The 19,065-nt window shown below is 45.7% G+C and overlaps 1 protein-coding gene across 1 annotated transcript in view; it reads left to right on the top strand.

Annotated features, from left to right (window-relative positions):
- The window catches only part of NSUN2 (NOP2/Sun RNA methyltransferase 2), a 39,085-nt gene extending 23,850 nt beyond the window's left edge, over window positions 1-15,235 (top strand). Inside the window, exons 14-19 of the mRNA XM_048515385.1 lie at window positions 670-762; window positions 1,700-1,912; window positions 10,296-10,380; window positions 10,837-10,975; window positions 12,152-12,191; window positions 14,559-15,235. Coding sequence (XP_048371342.1) covers window positions 670-762; window positions 1,700-1,912; window positions 10,296-10,380; window positions 10,837-10,975; window positions 12,152-12,191; window positions 14,559-14,712 — 724 coding nt within the window. The 3' untranslated portion in view covers window positions 14,713-15,235. The remainder of the gene's footprint in view (window positions 1-669; window positions 763-1,699; window positions 1,913-10,295; window positions 10,381-10,836; window positions 10,976-12,151; window positions 12,192-14,558) is intronic.
- The last annotated feature ends 3,830 nt before the right edge of the window (window positions 15,236-19,065 follow it).

Raw genomic sequence — 19,065 nt, 5'->3', positions numbered from 1 at the left:
AGTGGCCCACCAGGTGCCTTTGGGAGCTCACCTTCAAACTGCTTTCAGTGCTCTTTGAAGCTGTGTGGAACAGCAATATCCACTTTCAAACAGTTGTGAAGGTGCTTTGAAAACGCATTATTTTGTGTGTGCGGAAGGGGCCTTGGTTTCATTTTATCTTCCTTTTGTGATGTGTCAAGAATATCACCATCTAACATCCATTTCTTTTCAAAAGTCGTTTCACGTCTAAAAACCTGATCTGATTCTATGTTGTGCATCCTGTGGTTTAGTTTTGTTGAAGGAATGGATCACAATAAGAAATAAAAGGCTGCTGAATCTAGAAAGACGTTGGAAATTTGGATGGCACGCCTGTTTATGGTATGATAAGGTGAAAATAAATAAAGATTTTTTAAATCCCATTTTTATTAGGGCGTGCTATACTGAGAGAACGTGGGCCTTAAGCATTTCTTAAAACCCCTAGATTTCATGTCCAAGAGTACCTCGGAGGTGGTTAAGCGCTACAAGGAGCACTATTTCGATATTTCGGTGCTCTTTTTCAGGGGATCAGTGGATGCAGAATTCAGAAAGTGTTGTTGAGGCATTCTTTTTAAAATAATTTCTACTCTAAGGTGTATATAAACGTCAGTTACAGTGTTGATTGAGTTCAATATATCTGCACTTTTCCTCCAGGCCGCCACCAACTAAAAAAATGAAGCTTTTTGGTTTTAAAGAAGATCCATTTGTATTTCTTTCTGAAGAGGACCCGTTATTTTCGCCTATTCAGTAAGATGTGCTGTTTCCATGTATCTTTCTAATGGAATCCATTTGAATTCCTGGTACTTTGTATGTGAATTAGTCCCGTTCCAGTTGTTTTACACTTGTTAAAAATGAAAAGTTAAAGTACACATGAACAGCTTTTGTATTTCATAACAGTCAAGTTTAAAACGACATGTGAGCAAATGCTCACTGTTGTCCGTGGAGACACTTGTAGCAGTAGAATTAAACATAGATATGTCTATTAAAACCATGGGGGGTGAAGAGTAAGAAAACTGATTAAAAAATAAAAATGTACGTTCTCTAAAGACTGTACTATCTGAGACTTTTAAGGAAACAACAACTGAATGGAAAACTCCTGGTGTCCTTTTACCACTGTGCTATAGGGAGTGTCTTAGCCTACTGCATCTGTGTATGGTTCTCCAGTTGCACAGTGGCAGATAGGAAGGCGCTCCAAAGGGTGATCACTACTGCACAGAGGATTATCGGCTACCCTCTCCCCTCCTTGGAAGAACTCTATAATTCCCGGTTTCCAAAGAAAGCCCAAAAATATCTTGAGAGACTCCATTCTCATCCGGCACACTCTCTTTTTGAACTGTTACCATCCTGCAGACGAGCAGGTCTATCAAAACTAGGGACAAAAGAGGCTTAGAGACAGCTTCTACTCTAGAGCTGTGGCGATGCTGAACTCTGCGGTTTCGTGTTGATGTGTTTGGGGCTGTGTAGGGATGGGTGGAGGAAGGGGAAAGTGAGGATGGGGTATGAGTCTGGAATTGTGTGCATCAAGGAATGCTGCTGCAAATTTCGTTGTGTGTGCACAATGACAATAAAATGCTTATGCTTATGCTTAATATTAAATTTTACATATTTGCTTCCTAAGTAACACTTGCAAAGATCCTGTTTAAAGTCATAAGACCTTGAATGCCTTATACCTGCCTCTTTCCAGAACCTTTTATGCATTGGATCCTTCGTTCCCAAGGATAAATTTGTTAACTCGCACTCAGGAAGGAAAGAAGAAGCAGCTGTACATGGTTTCCAAGGAGATAAGGGACGTACTACTGAACAACAGTGAGCGGCTGAAGGTTTGGCTTGCATTTCTGCTTTCAGCATGGAAACCCATCTATGCTACTGTACTGCCGGGGTTACTTTTCCGTCCATGGCCTTAAGAAGCATCTTCTCTCTGTTAAGAGGATGTACGTTTCAGTTCCAGCGAGTAGCGTATGACCGGCTTCTTTCAAAACGAGACCTGTAGCATTGGCGTAGTAGAAGAAAACAATGTTTTGAAAGTGCAGGTTGTGCCTCCGATTTCTGTGGTCTGATCCCTGATGCTGTTCTAGCTGGAGGGAGAGGGGATGGATTCTTTCCAGCTTTAACACCAGGAAGGGCTCCAAGCAGAGCCTCCCCATTGGCTATTCCTAAATGATCAAGACGCTTCTTTTTCACCTCGGTTGGTTAAAAAAAAAATCAACTTAAAAAAAAATATAGGCAAGATTTCATAAGAACATAAGAACAAGCCAGCTGGATCAGACCAGAGTCCATCTAGTCCAGCTCTGCTACTCTCAGTGGCCCACCAGGTGCCCTTGGGAGCTCACGTGCAGGAGGTGAAAGCAATGGCCTTCTGCTGCTGCTGCTCCTGAGCACCTGGTCTGCTAAGGCATTTGCAACCTCATATCAAGGAGGATCAAGATTGGTAGCCATAAATCGACTTCTCCTCCATAAATCTGTCCAAGCCCCTTTTAAAGCTATCCAGGTGAGTGGCCATCACCACCTCCTGTGGCAGCATATTCCAAACACCAATCACACGTTGCGTGAAGAAGTGTTTCCTTTTATTAGTCCTAATTCTTCCCCCCAGCATTTTCAATGAATGCCCCCTGGTTCTAGTATTGTGAGAAAGAGAGAACAATTTCTCTCTGTCAACATTTTCAACCCCATGCATTTCCAAATTAAAATTAGATTTTTGAAACCTTATCAAAGGATTTTTTCCCCCTAAAGAAATATTGATTTACAATGCAGTGTGAACTAAATACAAGAAAAAGAAGAGTTTGGATTTATACCTCTGTCCTGTAAGGAGAATCAAAGGGGCTTACAAACTCCTTTCCCTTCCTCTCCCCACAACAGGCACCTTGGGAGGTAGGTGGGTAATATCTTAAGAACATAAGAAAGAACCTGCTGGATCAGACCAGAGTCCATCTAGTCCAGCTCTCTGCTACTCTCAGTGGCCCACCAGGTGCCCTTGGGAGCTCACGTGCAGGATGACCAGCAGAGAAGAGGAGCAGTGGAGAACAGCAGTGGGCCAGAAAGGGCTGAGGAGCTCTGATTTTTCTTTTCAGAGGGCTTTTCTCAAAGCCACATCTTTTAAACAGTGTATTTTAAACAGGGGGTTTCTCTTTTTTTCTCCTTGTCCTAGAGCTGCTGATTGGTGGAGGCTTCTGAAAGGGTGGGGCTTCTCACATTTGTAAATCTTTTCAGTTAGGCTGAAGGGGTGGGGCTTCTCACATTTGTAAATCTTTTCAGTTAGTGCTGAAGGGGTGGGGCTTCTCACATTTGTAAATCTTTTCAGTTAGTGCTGAAGGGGTGGGGCTTCTCACATTTTTAAATCTTTTCAGTTAGTCTCTGGAACCAGCGGCGCGTGCCTAACGGCGCGCGCAGGTGTTTTACTAAATAAAAACATATTTTAAGGGATAGTAGAAGGTATAGAAACCTTAAGAGGGAGGCACTAATTAAAATTAGTATTTGAATATCTAAACAAAATTAGATATGAAGACAGGAAGCCAGCAGGGGGATGGGGGCTTTCCAGTGAGTTTTGCACCTCGAGTGTCGCGATAAGCTGCATGACTTATCTGCCACTAGGGCAGAAGTCGCGGTGTGCCCTCGCCAGTAATGAGTTCCTGGCACTCAAGGAACATGTGCGTGCTCTTCCAGCCAAGGCGGCAGACCTTGGAGAAGCTGAGAGAGGCAGAGAGGGCAACAAATCCAGGCTTTCGGGGACCTAGCAGCCGGGTCCCACTCCCTGGGTGACATCTCTTCAGATGTCGCGGGAGAATGAGAGTCTGGGCAGGACGGAGGGTGCCAGTTCGAGGTGGTGGAAGGTGCTCCCTTAGATGGGACCCCTCTCCTTAGCTGGCGGTCAGATATCCTCAAGAGACTGGAGGATACCCCTCGGGGAGGTGGGGGGCTCCTTGTAGTGGGTGATTCGGATCATTAGGAATATAGAGAGTTGGGTTTGTGACAGGCGCGTGATGACCGCATGGTACGACCCTGGGTTCGCCTGGCGCGAAAGCGGTTCGCGGATGTCCACACTGGCCTAGATAGAGCTAGGATGAACAGTGCTGGGGTGGAGCCAGCAGTTGCGGGTCCACATTGGCACCAAACCACATTTGGGAAGCCATGTAGCCGGGAGGTTCTAAAGCCAAATTTAGGCTGGGCTGAGGGAAAAAAGGTTAAAATCCAGGACCCCCAAGGTGGCATTCTCCGAAATGCTGCACCTGTTCCATCGGCAGGGCGAAGCTAGTGCTGCCGAGATACAGGGTCCTGTACCGCGCGGGATGAGAAGTGTGAGGTGTAAGGCAGAGGGTTTCAGCTTTTTGTCAGGAACTGGGGAACCTTTTGGGATAAAGGCAGGCCTGTACAAAGGGGCCCAACGGCTTCATCTTTAACCAAAGAGGAACCAGGAATATTACTTTCAACACAAGTGGTGGTGAACGAAAGCTTTTAAACTGATCCCGTTGGGGAGAAAGCCGACAGGAGCTAGAGGTAATTTCGGTTCGGAATACAGAGAGTCCATGGGATGCAAAGACACAGAGAGAGGTTTTTCTAAATCAAATCACATACAAGCCGGTAGGGAGCATAGCAATGTGATAAGTGATAGTGTCTCCAATAAAAGAAGGAGGGCAAAACACATAAATCCCAGGTTAGGGACAGAGACAGAGTATACAAGTGTACTCTATGCTAATGAGTAGAGGCGTGGAGCCTTTTGGGGAGCTGGAGTACAGAGTTTTGAAGGAGGACATTGATATAAAGGGCATCAAGCAGAGACATGGTGGAATGAGGAGAACCAGTGGGATGCTGTTATCCCAGGTTACAGGCTCTACAGGAAAGGATAGGACAGGGGCGTATTGGGGGTGGGAGTGGCCCTCTTACATCAAAGAGAAGGCATAAGTGTCACATAAAATAGACAATGTAGAAGGGAGCTGATTCCTCTACAGAAGCACTGTGGATATCAAATAATACCAGGGGTGGAAGCATAGTTTAACATTAGGAATATATTATCGCCCCCCCTGACCAATGAGGAGTGCACAAGAGGATTCTTGAGATGGAAAAAATAAAAAAAAAAAAAAAATTCGAGAGGCCACCAAAAGAAGCAAAATGTCGGTAATGGGCGATTTTTAACTATCCCCACATAAACTGGAAAAATGCATGTTCAGGTCATAGTAAGGTGAGAACATTCCTGGATATGCTAAATGACTGTGGTTTAGAGAGCAGATGGTTGCTTCAGAACCAACCAGGAGGAGATGTGGGATCCCAGATCTAATTCTATAAACAGGACCCAGGACCTGAGTGTGGGAGAGTCAGTGTTGTTGGAGTCGAGTTAGGGAACAGCCACCTCACCGCTGTCAGATTCAGTATCTCTTGCATGCTTGAACAAGTGACAACTACTAATGTAGTTACATCTCACTTCAGAAAGCGGTAGAAAATTTCTCAAAGATAGAGGGGAGATAGTGCAAAGAGAAGCCGAAAGGGAAAAATCAAGAGAGTCAAAAATGTCCAAAGGTGCTTGGAGGAGTTCATTTAAAAACACAGTCTTAAAAAGCTCCAGCTGGAATGTGTCTGCGAGGTTTAGAAAAGGCAGCGCCCAGTCCAAAAGAAAGCCACCATGGTTAACAATAAGGGAGGTTGGAGGGAAATTATTAGGGGAAAAAAAAGATGTCTTTTTAGAAATGGAAGTCCAAATTAACCGATGAAGAAGATACCCTTAGAAGAGAAACACAAATGGTGGCAAAGAGAAGCAAGTTAGCTGCTGTAGGCGGGAGGCAAAAAGGATTATGAGGAACGCATGGTCATCAGTAACATCAAGACTATGCAACAAACAGTTCATTCAAGTACACTTCAAAAGCCAGCTAAGGGCTGCAGTAGGCCCATTGAATGGAAGTGATGAAGGAAACAAAAGGTGTGCTGCAAGATGACAGGGAGATTGGTAGAGAAGCTGAGATGAATTCTTTGCATCTGTCTTCACTCCAAGAGGAGAGGAGTGAGGAAAATTCCTGCACACCTGGAAAACCAAGCTTCTCTTAGGAGGTGAATCTTGGAGGAACTAGCTAAGATAGTGGTGAACAAGGAAGAAGTTCAACTGGCAGCCATTGATAAACTAAATGCTACCAAATCCCCCCTGGCCCAGATTGCATTCACCCAAGAGTTCTTAAAGAGCTCAAGCATGAAATTGCTTGGATGTTCTCACCTCTTTAATACTGCAACCTATCCCTGAGAATCAGGCTCCATCCCTGAGAAAGACTGGGAAGATGGCCCAATGTCACACCAATCTTTAAGAAAGGGTCTAGGGGGGGACCTGAAATTACAGGCCAGTCAGTTTGACATCTGTTCCTGGTAAATTAGTAGAATTCATCATTAAAGATAAAATTATTAAACATGTAAACAGAAAGCAAGACCTGCTGAGGGAAAAGTCAAGCATGTATTTTGTAGAGAGCAAGTCCTGTCTTACAAACTTACTAGAGTTCTTTGAGGGGTGTAAAGCATTACATGTGGATAATGGGGAACCAGTGGACATTGTCTACCTTGGATTTCCAAAAGGCTTTTGACAAAGTTCCCTCCACCCAAGACACCAGTTGAGAGAAAAACTCAGCAATGAAGGAATAAGAGGGGAAGTCCCTCCCATGGATGGCTAAAAACCGGTTGAGGAACAAAGGAAACAAAGGGTGGGTATAAAATGGAAGTTCTCACAATGGAGAGATGTAAGTGAGTGGTGTCCCCAAGGATCCGCTGGGACCAGTGCTCTTTAACTTATTCATAAATGACCTGGAAGTAGAGAGGTGGAGTAGTGTGGTGGCCAAGTTTGCAGATGATACCAAATTATGTAGGGTGAGTGAGAACCACAAAGGATTGCTAAGAGCTCCCTGCCGGACCTTGATAAATTAGGTGAGTGGAGAGCTCCAGAAATGGCAAAATGCAGTTCAAATGTAGCTAACAAGTGATGCACATAGGGGCAAAAATCCAAACTTCACATACTGCATCACTACAGGGGTCAGTGCTATCAGTCACAAGACCAGGAGAGAAAGGGATTTACGCCTAGTTGAAATAGTCCCATGGGAATGTCAACTCAATGCATGGCAGCTGTGAAAAGGCAAACTCTATGCTGTGGGACTACTAGGAAAGGAGTTGATAATAAAACTGCAAGGATTGTCATGCCCTTATATAAAGCAGTAAGCAGCACCGCACTTGGAGTAATCAGGGAACCAGTCTCTGAGTCGCCACATCTCCAGAAAAGGATATCCAGAAGAGATAGAAAAAAGTGCAGAAGAAGGGCAACGAGGATGATTGAAGGATTGGGGCACCTTCACTTATGAGGAGAGGCTGCAGCGTTTTAGGACCCTTACTGGTTTGGAGAGGAGAGCGATCCTGAGGGGATATGATTGAAGTCTATAAAATCATGCATGGGTAGAAAATGTTGACAGAGAGAAATTCTTTTTTCTCTTTCTCACAATACTACCAGAACCAGGGGCATCCATTGAAAATGTTGAGGGGCAAAGAATTCAAGGACTAATAAAAAGGGAAACACCCTTCACGCAACGTGTGACTGGCGTTTGGAATATTAACGCCGCCACAGGAGGGGTGGTGATGGCCACTAACGCGGGATTGCTTTAAAAAGGGCTTGGACTTAGATTTATGGAGGGAGAGAGCTTCAATTCATGGCTACCAATCTTGATCCTCCCTTGATCTCAGATTGCAAATGCCTTAGCAGCATCTGTGGTGCTCGCTGAGCAGCAGCAGCAGCAGAAGGCCATTGCTTTCACATCCTGCATGTGAGCTCCCAAAGGCACCTGGTGGGCCACTGCGAGTAGCAGAATGCTGGACTAGATGGACTCTGGTCTGATCCAGCAGGCTAGTTCTTATGTTCTTATGTGAAAGCAATGGCCTTCTGCTCTTGAGCACCTGGTCCTGAGTACCTGAGCATCTTCCTTTGTCACCACGAAGCAGAATAGTTCCTATATTATGGCTCGGTACAGGAGGCTCTGGACTGACAAGTTGCCATGGATACGTTCACTGATCTACCAGATGACTTTTGACCCGTTTTATCACTATTAACTACTTGGTCTCTGCAACTGGCTTTTGTATTCTAGTTACATTCACTGAATCTGTCCACCTAGCAGAGAGAGTGGAGGGAGGGGTGGCATGCAAGGGGAGGGAAGGGGGCCCGGCATCTGGACATGGCCCACCCACCCTAGTGAAGGGAGGGGGAGGGTGGCTTGCAAGGGAAGGGGAGGTTGGGAGGGAGGGAATAAGGGGTGGCATGCAAGGGAGACGTACACTTTCCTTCTTGCCCTTCCCTTCTGGTTGAGATGTTATGGAGTGGGCAGTGTGAGTACCTAACAAGGAAGTAGCACATCAAAGCAACTCAATGCATGGCAGCTGTGAAAAAGGCAAACTCTATGCTGGGGATCATTAGGAAAGGAGTTGATAATAAAACTGCAAGGATTGTCATGCCCTTATATAATTACTGGCCTTCTGCTCTTGAGCACCTGAAGTCCCTGAGTACTGGAGCATCTTCATGCAGAATAGTTCCTGTTACCAATACCGGTACAGGAGGCTCTGGACTGACAAGTTGCCATGGATACGTTCACTGATCTACAGATGACTTTTGACCCGTGCATACTATTAACTAGGTCTCTGCAACTGGCTTTTGTATTCTAGTTACAGTCCTAGATCTGTCCTACCCTAGCAGAGAGAGTGGAGGAGGGCAGCATGCAAAGGGGGGGAGGAAGGGGCCCGGCATCTGGACAGCCCCACCCTAAAATGAAGAATTAGCTTAGGGAAGGGGAGGTGGGAGGGAGGGCTGAGGTATGCAAGGCACCTTCTTGCCCTTCCCTTCTGGTTGAGATGTTATGGAGTGGGCAGTGTGAGTACCTACCAAGGAAGTAGCACATCAAAGCAACTCAATGAATGGCAGCTGTCAAAACAGGCACAATCCACGCTGGGGATCACTAGGAAAGGGACACGATAATAAAACTGCAAAGGATTGTCATGCCCCATATATAAAGCATTAGAGCACGCTTGGAGTCCTGTGTTCAGTTCCTGAAATTACAGCCCACATCTCAAAAGGATATCAGAAAAAGAGATAGAAAAAAAGTGCAAGAGAAAGGCAACGAGGATGCCATTGAGGGACTGGAGCACCTTCTTCATATGAGGAGAGGCACACTGCAGCGTTTGGGACCTTTTTCTGCTAGTTTGGAGAGAGGAGACGTCTGAGGGGGGGGGGATATGGGATTGAAGTCTATAAAATTATGCATAGGGTAGAAAATGTTGACAGGCAAAGGAAGAGAGATTTTTCTCTCTCATCTATACTAGAAACAAAGGGCATCAAGTGAAAATGCTGGGGGGAAGAATTAGGACTAATAAAAGGAAACACTTCTTCATGGAACGTGTGATTGGTGTTTGGAATATGCTGCCACAGGAGGTGGTGATGGCCACTAACCTGGATAGCTGTAAAAAGGGCTTGGACAGATTTATGGAGAGAATCCCGCATCTATGTCTCCCAATCTTGGAGTCCTCCATGGTCACCAAGGGGTTTGCAAGTAGCAGCCTTAAGCCGAGTCACACTCCGGTGCTTGGGAGCAACAGCCACAGAAGGCCATTGCTTTCACATCCTGCATGTGAGCTCCCAAAGGCACCTGGTGGGCCACTGCGAGTAGCAGAGAGCTGGACTAGATGGACTCTGGTCTGATCCAGCTGGCCTGTTCTTAGTGGGACCCCAGAAGGAAGGCTTCCTGCCTTGTGATGGTCTGCAGCAAGAAAAAGCCTGACATGGTTGTAGATTGGAAAAGAGACTCTTTTTAGAAGTTGTGTGCATTATGTCATCTGAAATAAGAATTTCCATATAGAAAAATACCACCAACCCTAAGCTATATTTTAAAGAAATGAGCAGTGCTGACTCAGAAGATGCGTAAAGGTTCTAGTCATTTTTCAACTAATATGTTCTGATCGTTTTTGCAACTAGCTGGCGTACACTTTTATTTGGAACTGACTTTAAGAGTAATGTTTTGATTTAAATTGGCCTTTTAGTTGGCGATTGACAGCCAACGTGCCTTCGTTTTCCCCTCTTTGGATCTCTTTCAGCAATTCTCACGAGGAGTGAACACAGTTTTGCTCATTTCCCTCCAAGGCCGTTGTGTTTTTCTTCAGGGTCTTTAAACTCGAATTGAGTAGCTAGTCCTGCTTGCTTACGTGAAGCCGAGAAATGAGTTTACCTGAGGTTTCCTCTGAGCCCCTTACCTGTGTGAACGTCTGGGTGTTGATTATAAAATGTCTTTCAGGGTAAACAGGCTGTGCCTTCCTGCCAATTTAATCCATGATAAAATGTATTTTATCTCTGTGCAAGTGGTCTTTAGGAATAAAAGTGTAAGTGCAATAACAGTGATGGCTGACAGATTCGACTTTAGTGCCCTTCGATTGAAGCACAAGAGGTAACAGTGATATAACTCTTTAGTGGGTAGATGTGCCCTGAAATTCCAGTGCTGATTCTGTGATTGACATAGCTCTTTCCTGTGGTCAGAGAAAGCTAGTGTTATATAAAGGTCAGAGTGTTGAATTAGGGCCTGGGAGACTGGGCATCCAGCTATGAAATTCTCAGAGTGACTTGGGCCATTACTGTGTCTTCCTAATCTTACCTCATGGGGGAGGTTTATAATTTTGAGGGCGGGGCAAGAGGACCACAGATGGGAACTGTGTAAGGAGAGAACCACGAGGACACCTGGGTAAAAACTAGAAGCACAGTAATACAGTTACAAAGGCGTTAATTGGAAACAATTGGAAGGCAAGGATAGAAATTTAAAACTTGCTCTGTTTCACTTCTAGGGAATATATACGTTGTACCCTTTTATTAATGCAAGGATTGTTACCATCAACTTGGGAGATGTGAAAGTGCTGCTAACGGAAGAAAACCCATTCTTACATAAACTCAGTAATGAGGTTTACGGTCAAGTCAAAGAAATGGGTGAGTATTTGGCTGATGTCACCTGAGGCTTAGAGCAGGCCATGCCTTTTGATGTAGCTGAGGCTTTACCTGTAGTTTTCCCTTCCGCATGTCTCATAGCCAACAAGGTGAAAATTGCCTCACCTGTAAGAGAGGTTAGCACTGGAAACTGTAGAGGTCTCATGCTGATTCCACAGCGGCGTGTTTTACTTTGTTTCTCATTTCAAACAGGCTATTAGTTTTCTCACAAAGCCCTCTCCCCTGAGGGCCCGTGATTCTATCTACAACAAGGTTAAAACATACATTAAAACATAAGTTAAATATTAATTACATGAAACAGAGACCATTTTTTTAAAATGTGGATGGCGTCTCTGACTACCGCCTCCCCTCCTTATTGCTTACAGGAGGCCCGATGAAAGCAGTAGATATTAATTTTAACCAGGCTGTGGCAAACGCCTGGCAGAACAGAGGTTCTGTCTTGCAGGCCCTGCGGAAGCTCTTGTAAAGTCACATGAGGTCCCAGATCCCCCCCCTCAAGGGAGCCTGTTCCCACCAGAGGTAAAGGGACAAAGAGCTGGGAAGGCCCTACCCTCGTCGAGGAGCCAACCCTGATCATTTTTGGGCCAGGGATCATGAGTAGGTCCTCCTCCAAGTAGCATTCCTGTAGTCAGAAAAAGCGTTCCTGTAGTCAGAAAAAGAACTTAATGTTTCAATTTAGTGAGAACTCTGCTGCTGCTTACAGCTTTCCATTTTGTTTCTATAGTCAAATTAGATATTTCTTGTTTTCCCCCCATGGCCGAGCATAGCGTTCCTGAACTTTCAGTGCTATTCAGCTATAACGTCGTAGGAAGAAAACTTGAGCCACTTGAGGGAGCTTAATTATGAGGGGCACTTTTAAAATCGCATTTAAGCCATTGTGGGAGAGCTGCACTTTTACTGCCACTCCACTACCATAACTTCTAGGAGTCAGAATTTCATGTACAAGGATGATGACTAAAGAGACACTAGAATCCCATCTTATAGGAACTAGGAAGGCTTTTAGAACTTTGCTGAAAATGAAGTGCTAGTTGGAATTATTCAAAATGTCACGATCATAACGAGATCAATGCAAACTTGTTGGTTCAAAAAATGGGCCAAAATGGCATTTCAGATTTGCACGTTAGACTGTGTCATGGCTGTGCTTCTTTTCCTTTGCAGCTATGGGGAGCATAGTACTGAAATATGAACCAGATCCCAAGTAAGTCGTTTCAGTATATTATTATTATTATTATTTATTAAACTTGCTATACCGCCCTATCCCCGGAGGGCCCAGGGCGGTGTGAATTATATATGAATTCTGTGTGTGTATTTCGTATTTAAAACTTTTAAACAGCTCTTCTCTTTAGAAAGGGAGTGGTAGAAAGGATCGATCTGTTTCTCCCTAAATGGCCGATGAAGCACCAAAATGCATGCCTTATTTTAACCCCAACACTTTCGCTTTACATTCCTGAATTGCTTCTGTAGGAGAAAAAAAATTAAAGCTTCCCAATGGCATTAGGAGGTTAAGAGCTGGAATTATTATCTCCAAATCTGGAGGAACCGGGTTTGATTCCCAGCTCTGCCGCCTGAGCTGTGGAGGCTTCTCTGGGGAATTCAGATTAGCCTGGGCACTCCCACACACGCCAGCTGGGTGACCTTGGGCTAGTCACAGCTTCTTGGAGCTCTCTCAGCCCCACCCACCTCACAGGGTGTTTGTTGTGAGGGGGGAAGGGCAAGGAGATTGTCAGCCCCTTTGAGTCTCCTGCAGGAGAGAAAGGGGGGATATGAATCCAAACTCCTCCTCCTCCTCCTCCTCTTCTTCGTCTTCTTCTTCTTCAATCCTCTCCTATTAAAATTAATAGGAATTCAGTTTTGGAGGATAGTGATCTTAGCTTTTTAATCACCAGATAACTCTTAGGCTTCCAGCCCCTTCCTCTGTGCATCCTGGGGTTTCTTGCCCACTTTCCCCCAACCATTTGTGTAATGGATAATGGCCACATAGCGAAAGCCCACTATGTCTTCCAGACATAGGGAAAGGGGAGGAGGTAGCAATCAACCTTCATTTCTGGTTTCTTCAGAGGACTTGAAGTCGTTGTGCCGTATCTGGTTCAGCCAGCATGGCGTAATGGTTAAGAGCACGTGGATTCTAATCTGGAGAACCCGGTTTGATTCCCCACTCCTCCACCTGAGCAGCAGACTCTAATCTGATGAACTGGATTTGTTTCCCTGTTTGTGCACATGAAGCCTGCTGGGGTGACTTTGGACCAGTCACAGTTCTTCAGAACTCTCTCAGCCCCAACTACCTCACAGGGTACCTGTTGTGAGGAGGGGAAGGGAAAGGAGCTTGCAAGCCACCTTGAGTCTCCTTACAGGAGAGAAAGGTGGGTATAAATCCAAACTCCTCCTCTTCCTCCTCCTCCTCCTCCTCTTCTTCTTCTTCTTCTTCTTCTTCTTCTTACTACAGTTTTGAAAAAAAACCCACAAATTCAAATGTGAAACATTCCTCTCCTAGAGAGCTGTAAATTGTTCTTGGTTTTCCTTGAAGATGAGGTTACTGAGCACTCTTTCTGGGAGACGGGTCATCTGGAACCCAGGAGGGTTTGACTTCCATGTAAACATGCTGAGAAACGTGCTAAGAGCAGAACCGAAAACTGTGCTGTGGAACCGCAGTGTGTTTGATATGCTTCTCCTTGACCGGACATGCGCAGCATGACCCCATCAGCCACGAGTGGCAGGGATGTGTCAGCTGTTTCTTCCTGACCTAGGATATTAAAATGGCAGCGGAAGAAGATTGTTCAGTACATCGCAGGCTGCAGTGCACGGTGTTCAGCTCAGTGGGTTGTCGGCTGCGTAGGCCTACTTGAGGGGAGGGAGGTTTTTTCCTTCTCCAGACGGCAAGATGGAAAACACTGGCGATCATTTCAGAATGTCACACAACGTTGTGGCCATTCATTGTATCACAGCTGCATTCCTGTGGGAGTAGATAGTAATGGCTCTCTATCTGCTTACCATATGTGTGCATTGAGGGGGCTTGTGAAATCCAGTTTGGTTTGTAGGCCAAACCCAGTGTAAGCTGCTACTTACTATTCTTCTGTCAGGGGCTCATTCCGCACATGCAGAATAATGCACTTTCAAACTGCTTTCAGTGCTCTTTGAAGCTGTGCGGAATGGCAAAATCCACTTGCAAACAGTTGTGAAAGTGGTTTGAAAACACATTATTTTGCGTGTGCGGAAGGGGCCAGGGTTGTGCTTTTTGGGTCCTCCGCAGTGTGAGAGTTCGATAGAATTACCTAGTCAAAAAAGGTTATGTCTCAGTTCAGTTTTGCTTCATTCGTTCCATGTATTCCGGTCCAAGATCGTCCAACAGTTTTGTTTCTTAGCATCTTTTTTTTCAACTTGAGCTGAGAATTTAATCTGGAACCTTCTCCATGCCAGTTTTTTTTAAAAGCCAGCAGCGATGCATGAAATCACTAGTGCAGAAGCAGAATTGGTGCTCAATTGAGAAAGTAATAGCGTGCGAAAACTGTGTGTATCATTGAATAGATTTTCAAGTTTGTTTATTGTTTGAAATGCTGTCTGTTTGCAGACAGCCAGAAACCCTCCAGTGTTCAGTGGTGCTGTGTGGCTGGCTGGGCAAGACGTCCATCCGTGCCTTTGTGCCCAAGAATGAGAGGCTGCACTACCTGAGAATGATGGGGGTGGAGGTGTTCAAAGCAAAGCGGAAAGAAGACGCTCGTTGATAAGGCGGAAGCTTGGGGAACATACGTGCAAGGTGAAGGTGGAAAGACTCGGAGTCACGCGACCGCAAAGAAAGGGAGGCAGCCGATAAGGAAGAAGAGGACTTGAATGGTCATCCTGTACAAGAACTCACCAGAACCAGTTCAGAGTTGGGAGAAAAAAAAAAAAAAATAATGTGGAGCGTACTGCACCTTTCACGCCGGAGGATAAAGTGAGAACTTCAGAAGTCTAAAAAGTTAAAGCAACCGTACTTTGCGCCCTGGGTGATGCACAAATCTAAAAAAGAGATTCTGTCATCGTTGTCAGAAAATGTGTGTCAGTTTGGGATATTTACGCCTATGCTAAGAACCTAGAAGCAAATTTTATTAAAAGGCTTTTCTGTTTCTTTGGGAAATATGTTCTACTTTTATCCATCTTTACTCTGCTTTGTTTTAACATGTAAACTCCATGAGGATGATTATGTTTAGTCTGTTGCTGGCAATGGACTCCAACCAATCTCGAGGATGACACCTATAATCAAGGTTACGGGATTAAATAATTAATTCATAATAATGGATACAGATTTTGTAAAATTGGGTTTGTGAATCATCCTTTGAGCTGATTCCATATGCTCGCGTCTTCTTTCTTGAGTTTGCATTGCGTTTACTGCTTTTGAACTATGTCACAGAAGCATATTGGCAGGGAGTTTTCTACATTTCGCGGGTTTCTGCATATTTTAAATTTTTGCAGTCTCTGGTTAAAACCGTTCCTCACTCTGGAGTTCTCATGGTGTTCTGAGAGGGTTCACGACAAACATGTATCGGGGCACCGCATGGCAATACTCACCGCCCCTCCCCCCTCATTTTGTACGGTGTCTCCCACTTGCGCCAGCAAGGACATGGAGCTGGCCCATGGGGCAGGGCCTGCCACAAGGTCAGCAGCCATCCCCCCCCTCCTCCTCCGGTAGCTGCCCCACCCTGGGAGGGGAAGGTGGGGTGTCTCAATCATGGGGCACAGGCTGGAGAAGGTAGGAGGGCGGCATGGCAGTGCACCGTGAGATCTGAGGAAGTGAGGCCGATGGGTACCCTGAAGCACCCGAAAAGGTTGGGAAGCTCCGCTCCTATTTGCGTCGGAATCAGTGTTCTTGTAGGAGCAGTAACAATTCCTAGATGGTCCGCTAGATGGAATCATTCTGAGGAACAGTTAAATTATATTTCTATCACGTTAGTAAAAGAGGCTGGACCGCGTTTGGATTTTTAGCAAAATTTTCTTTCTGCAAATCCACTAATTGCAGTTATAGATGCACTTTTGTGAGGACCTGGATAAGATCAGGAAACGACGTTATCTATTTTTGTCTCAGAGCTAAAAGAACAAATCCCTGAGGTTATATTGATTTCTGCTGTGTGTGTATCTGTTTTTCGGAGGGGCAGTGGACTGGCGGAGCGCGTATTTTGTACGCAGAATGGTCAGTCACTGAACTCTCCAGTGAAAAGGCACAGGAAAAGGTTTTCCTCTAAGGCTGTGGAGACAAGGTGCAGGGCAGTGAGCGGTACATTCATCTTTGCATTTGTTCTTTTTCCATCCTCAGCACTTTATCTCCCGCCAAGGATTTGGACTCATAGGGCAGCCACCAGTGCAAAAATACACTGTTGCTCACCATGTAAGTACATAAATTAATTAAAAACCCATTGGCACTCCAGTTATTTTGATTTTCGTTCCCAGGATGACCAACCCAGAAAAAGAGTTAAAAAGCATAGAAAGAAAACCCAGTTGTAGGCAAAATGGTAAGGAATCCACCTATGCAGCACTGAAGGGCCGGGGATGAGAGGGTCACAAATACCATGATCTGGCTGTTGCTGGCCACCAAACCTCCCAGGCGGTAGAACATCTCGGTTGGAATTCAAGCCCTGATCCTGCAAGGGCTTCGGGATCTCCATCCAGTTCAGAGAATTCCATTCCCTTTACAAGTACCACAAGTCATGCAGTTGCCATGCAGTGTGGGGCTGTTCCTGCACTGCTAGTCAAACAGTACACAGAGGTTTTTACATGGTTTCCAGCTGCAAGCTAACTTGAGTAACTGGCTGTGCCACATGGTCAATGCTTTGGGCCAGGCCAGAGAAGATCCATGAAAGCTTATGAGATCCCTTTACAGCTGCAAGAAATGGGCTGCCACCATCCAGTTTTTTGTTCCTGCTGGCTAAGAAGGTGGTGGCTCTGGAGTCGAGTTCCTAGGATCTCCATCAAATTGCTTCAGAGATTACAGTGGCTTCACAATATTCCTGTGGTTTAGAGATGAAACATGGCACCTGACAGAGTAGGCCACACACTTTGGCGCCTGCCCCTGCACCCCCCCCCCCCCCCACAGCTATGGTTACTCCCTCCTCTCTGCCCGCCAGGGTTTCTCCTCACCCCGTGCAGAACTACACCGCCCAGGGAGATCCTATGCAGAGCCCCAAGCTCCTGCAGGAGGGGTAGAGGTATACTTATCCTAATAAGTAATCCAATAAACTGCCCTCCCAAATTTGCTTTAATCAGTGAGTCTGGGTGGCACTGCCGTGTAGCTCCGGGAATCTTGCAAGCAGTGGCAGCAGATTCTGAGGAGGTACTTTTTAATTCAGTTCCCAATTTGGTTTGCTTTCTAACAAGCCTGCCTCGCACAAAACAGAGATAATAAGAGAACTATGAAGTCTGGACTGCAGCAGACCGGACCAAGAAAAAGGAAAATTCACAGGTAAGATTTTCCCCCCTGTTGCTTAAAAATGCTAATGGGAGCTATGTGAACAACTGTTCATGTGCTTGGTTTCTACTTTCTATAGGGCTCTCTGCTTTTTGACAAAATTCCAAATTATTTAGGACTTTCAAGTACACTCAATGGAAAAAAATTAAATGCATGCAGTTTTACTTATTTGATACTTTATTTAGAGTAAAGAATATGGTTTCCACTGTTGCAGTAGGTACTATGTTTGTATAGCCAGCCACACCCCACACCCCCTTTGTGTGGCTACCTTCTCTGCTTCCATTATTAGCATGATTGATACTCACCACCGGAAGGTAACTATTATGAGTAGCTTTGTTCTGTTAACAGTTTTAGAATGGGCAAAGCAGCTCCACATAGCTGAATTGGCTCAAATGGAGTATAGATGTTTACAGTGCATGAGCATTAAAATGTTTGGTGGAGAACATGGAGGGCCAACCCCGTGAGAAGACGATGGCATCAGTGTTAGTTTTGGATGTAGGTGTTCTGAGGGGCCCTGCAGCACACAATGGGAAGCGGCAGCGCTGCAGTCAAAGCTGTGCTGAGTTGGATCCTGACAGAAGTCGGCTCGAGGTTGACTCAGCAATCCGTCTTTCTGAGATCGGTAAAATGAGTACCCAGCTTGCTGGGGGTAAAGTGTAGGCAACTAGGAAAGGGAACAGCAAACCACCCTGTAAACAGTGTCAGGATGTGGTGAGTGTGCGGTCTGTCCTTGGAGGTGGCTGCCGGCTGCTTCTGGCTTTCTGCCTGGGATGGGGATTTTTGCTTGTAGGTTATCTCTATTTGCCTGTGGGAAACTATGCTTCGTTTATTCTGTGCTAGCATGCCCGGCCACGCGTTGCTGTGGCTGAGTCTGGTGAAGTGGAAAAGAAAGAAAAGGGGAAGCGAACGGCTCGAACATGTGTCATTGCACAGTGATTGCAAGGGAGGGGAGGGGCCCCCACTCCCCTCCCTCTCTCCCATTTCCTTGCATGGCACCCTGCCCCGTCCCTCCCTAACGTTCCCCTTCCTCCGCTAGGATGGGTGGGCCATGTGCAGATAGCCCGCCACATCCCTTTCACTCCATAAGGCAGTGGTTTTCAAGGAAGGCGTGGTTGGTTCCCTTGTATCAGAGGGTGTTGCTTTAACGAGATTACCTGTCAGCAGAAAAACAAACTGACAGATTTTTATATATATAGATTGGCCTGCACAATAAACAACTGAGAACGGTTACTTTGGCCTGGACTTTGCTAGTTCGTTACATTATGCGAGGTCTGCCTAGTAAATGTGGTGCAATGGATCAGTAACCACCAGGTGCTTTGGCAAGGGACTTTCAGGGGCCCTCTATGAACACTACCTGCCCCCACATGCCTGTGCATCTTTCTTGCACATCCTTCCCCTGCAAACTCACAAGCTCTCTCACTACTTGCAGTCACAGCAGCTGCCCACACCATCAATGTGCCCTTCCCTTGATAGTTCTGAATGGCGGATGCAGCTGGGAGCTCAGGCAAGAAAGCATTTGCAGGCAAGCGGGTGGGGGGGGGAGTAAGCACAGGTGTCAGAGGAAAGGTGTGGCTGGGAAGTTGGCATGGGTGGGCCCCAGCTGCTGCCCCATGTCCGCGTGTGCTGATGCTGGCCTTGA

The sequence above is a fragment of the Sphaerodactylus townsendi genome, linkage group LG14 (assembly GCF_021028975.2).
Source record: "Sphaerodactylus townsendi isolate TG3544 linkage group LG14, MPM_Stown_v2.3, whole genome shotgun sequence".
NCBI lineage: Eukaryota > Metazoa > Chordata > Lepidosauria > Squamata > Sphaerodactylidae > Sphaerodactylus > Sphaerodactylus townsendi.
The sequence above is the reverse complement of the archived record's forward strand: the minus strand, read 5'-3'. Positions and strand labels throughout refer to the sequence as shown.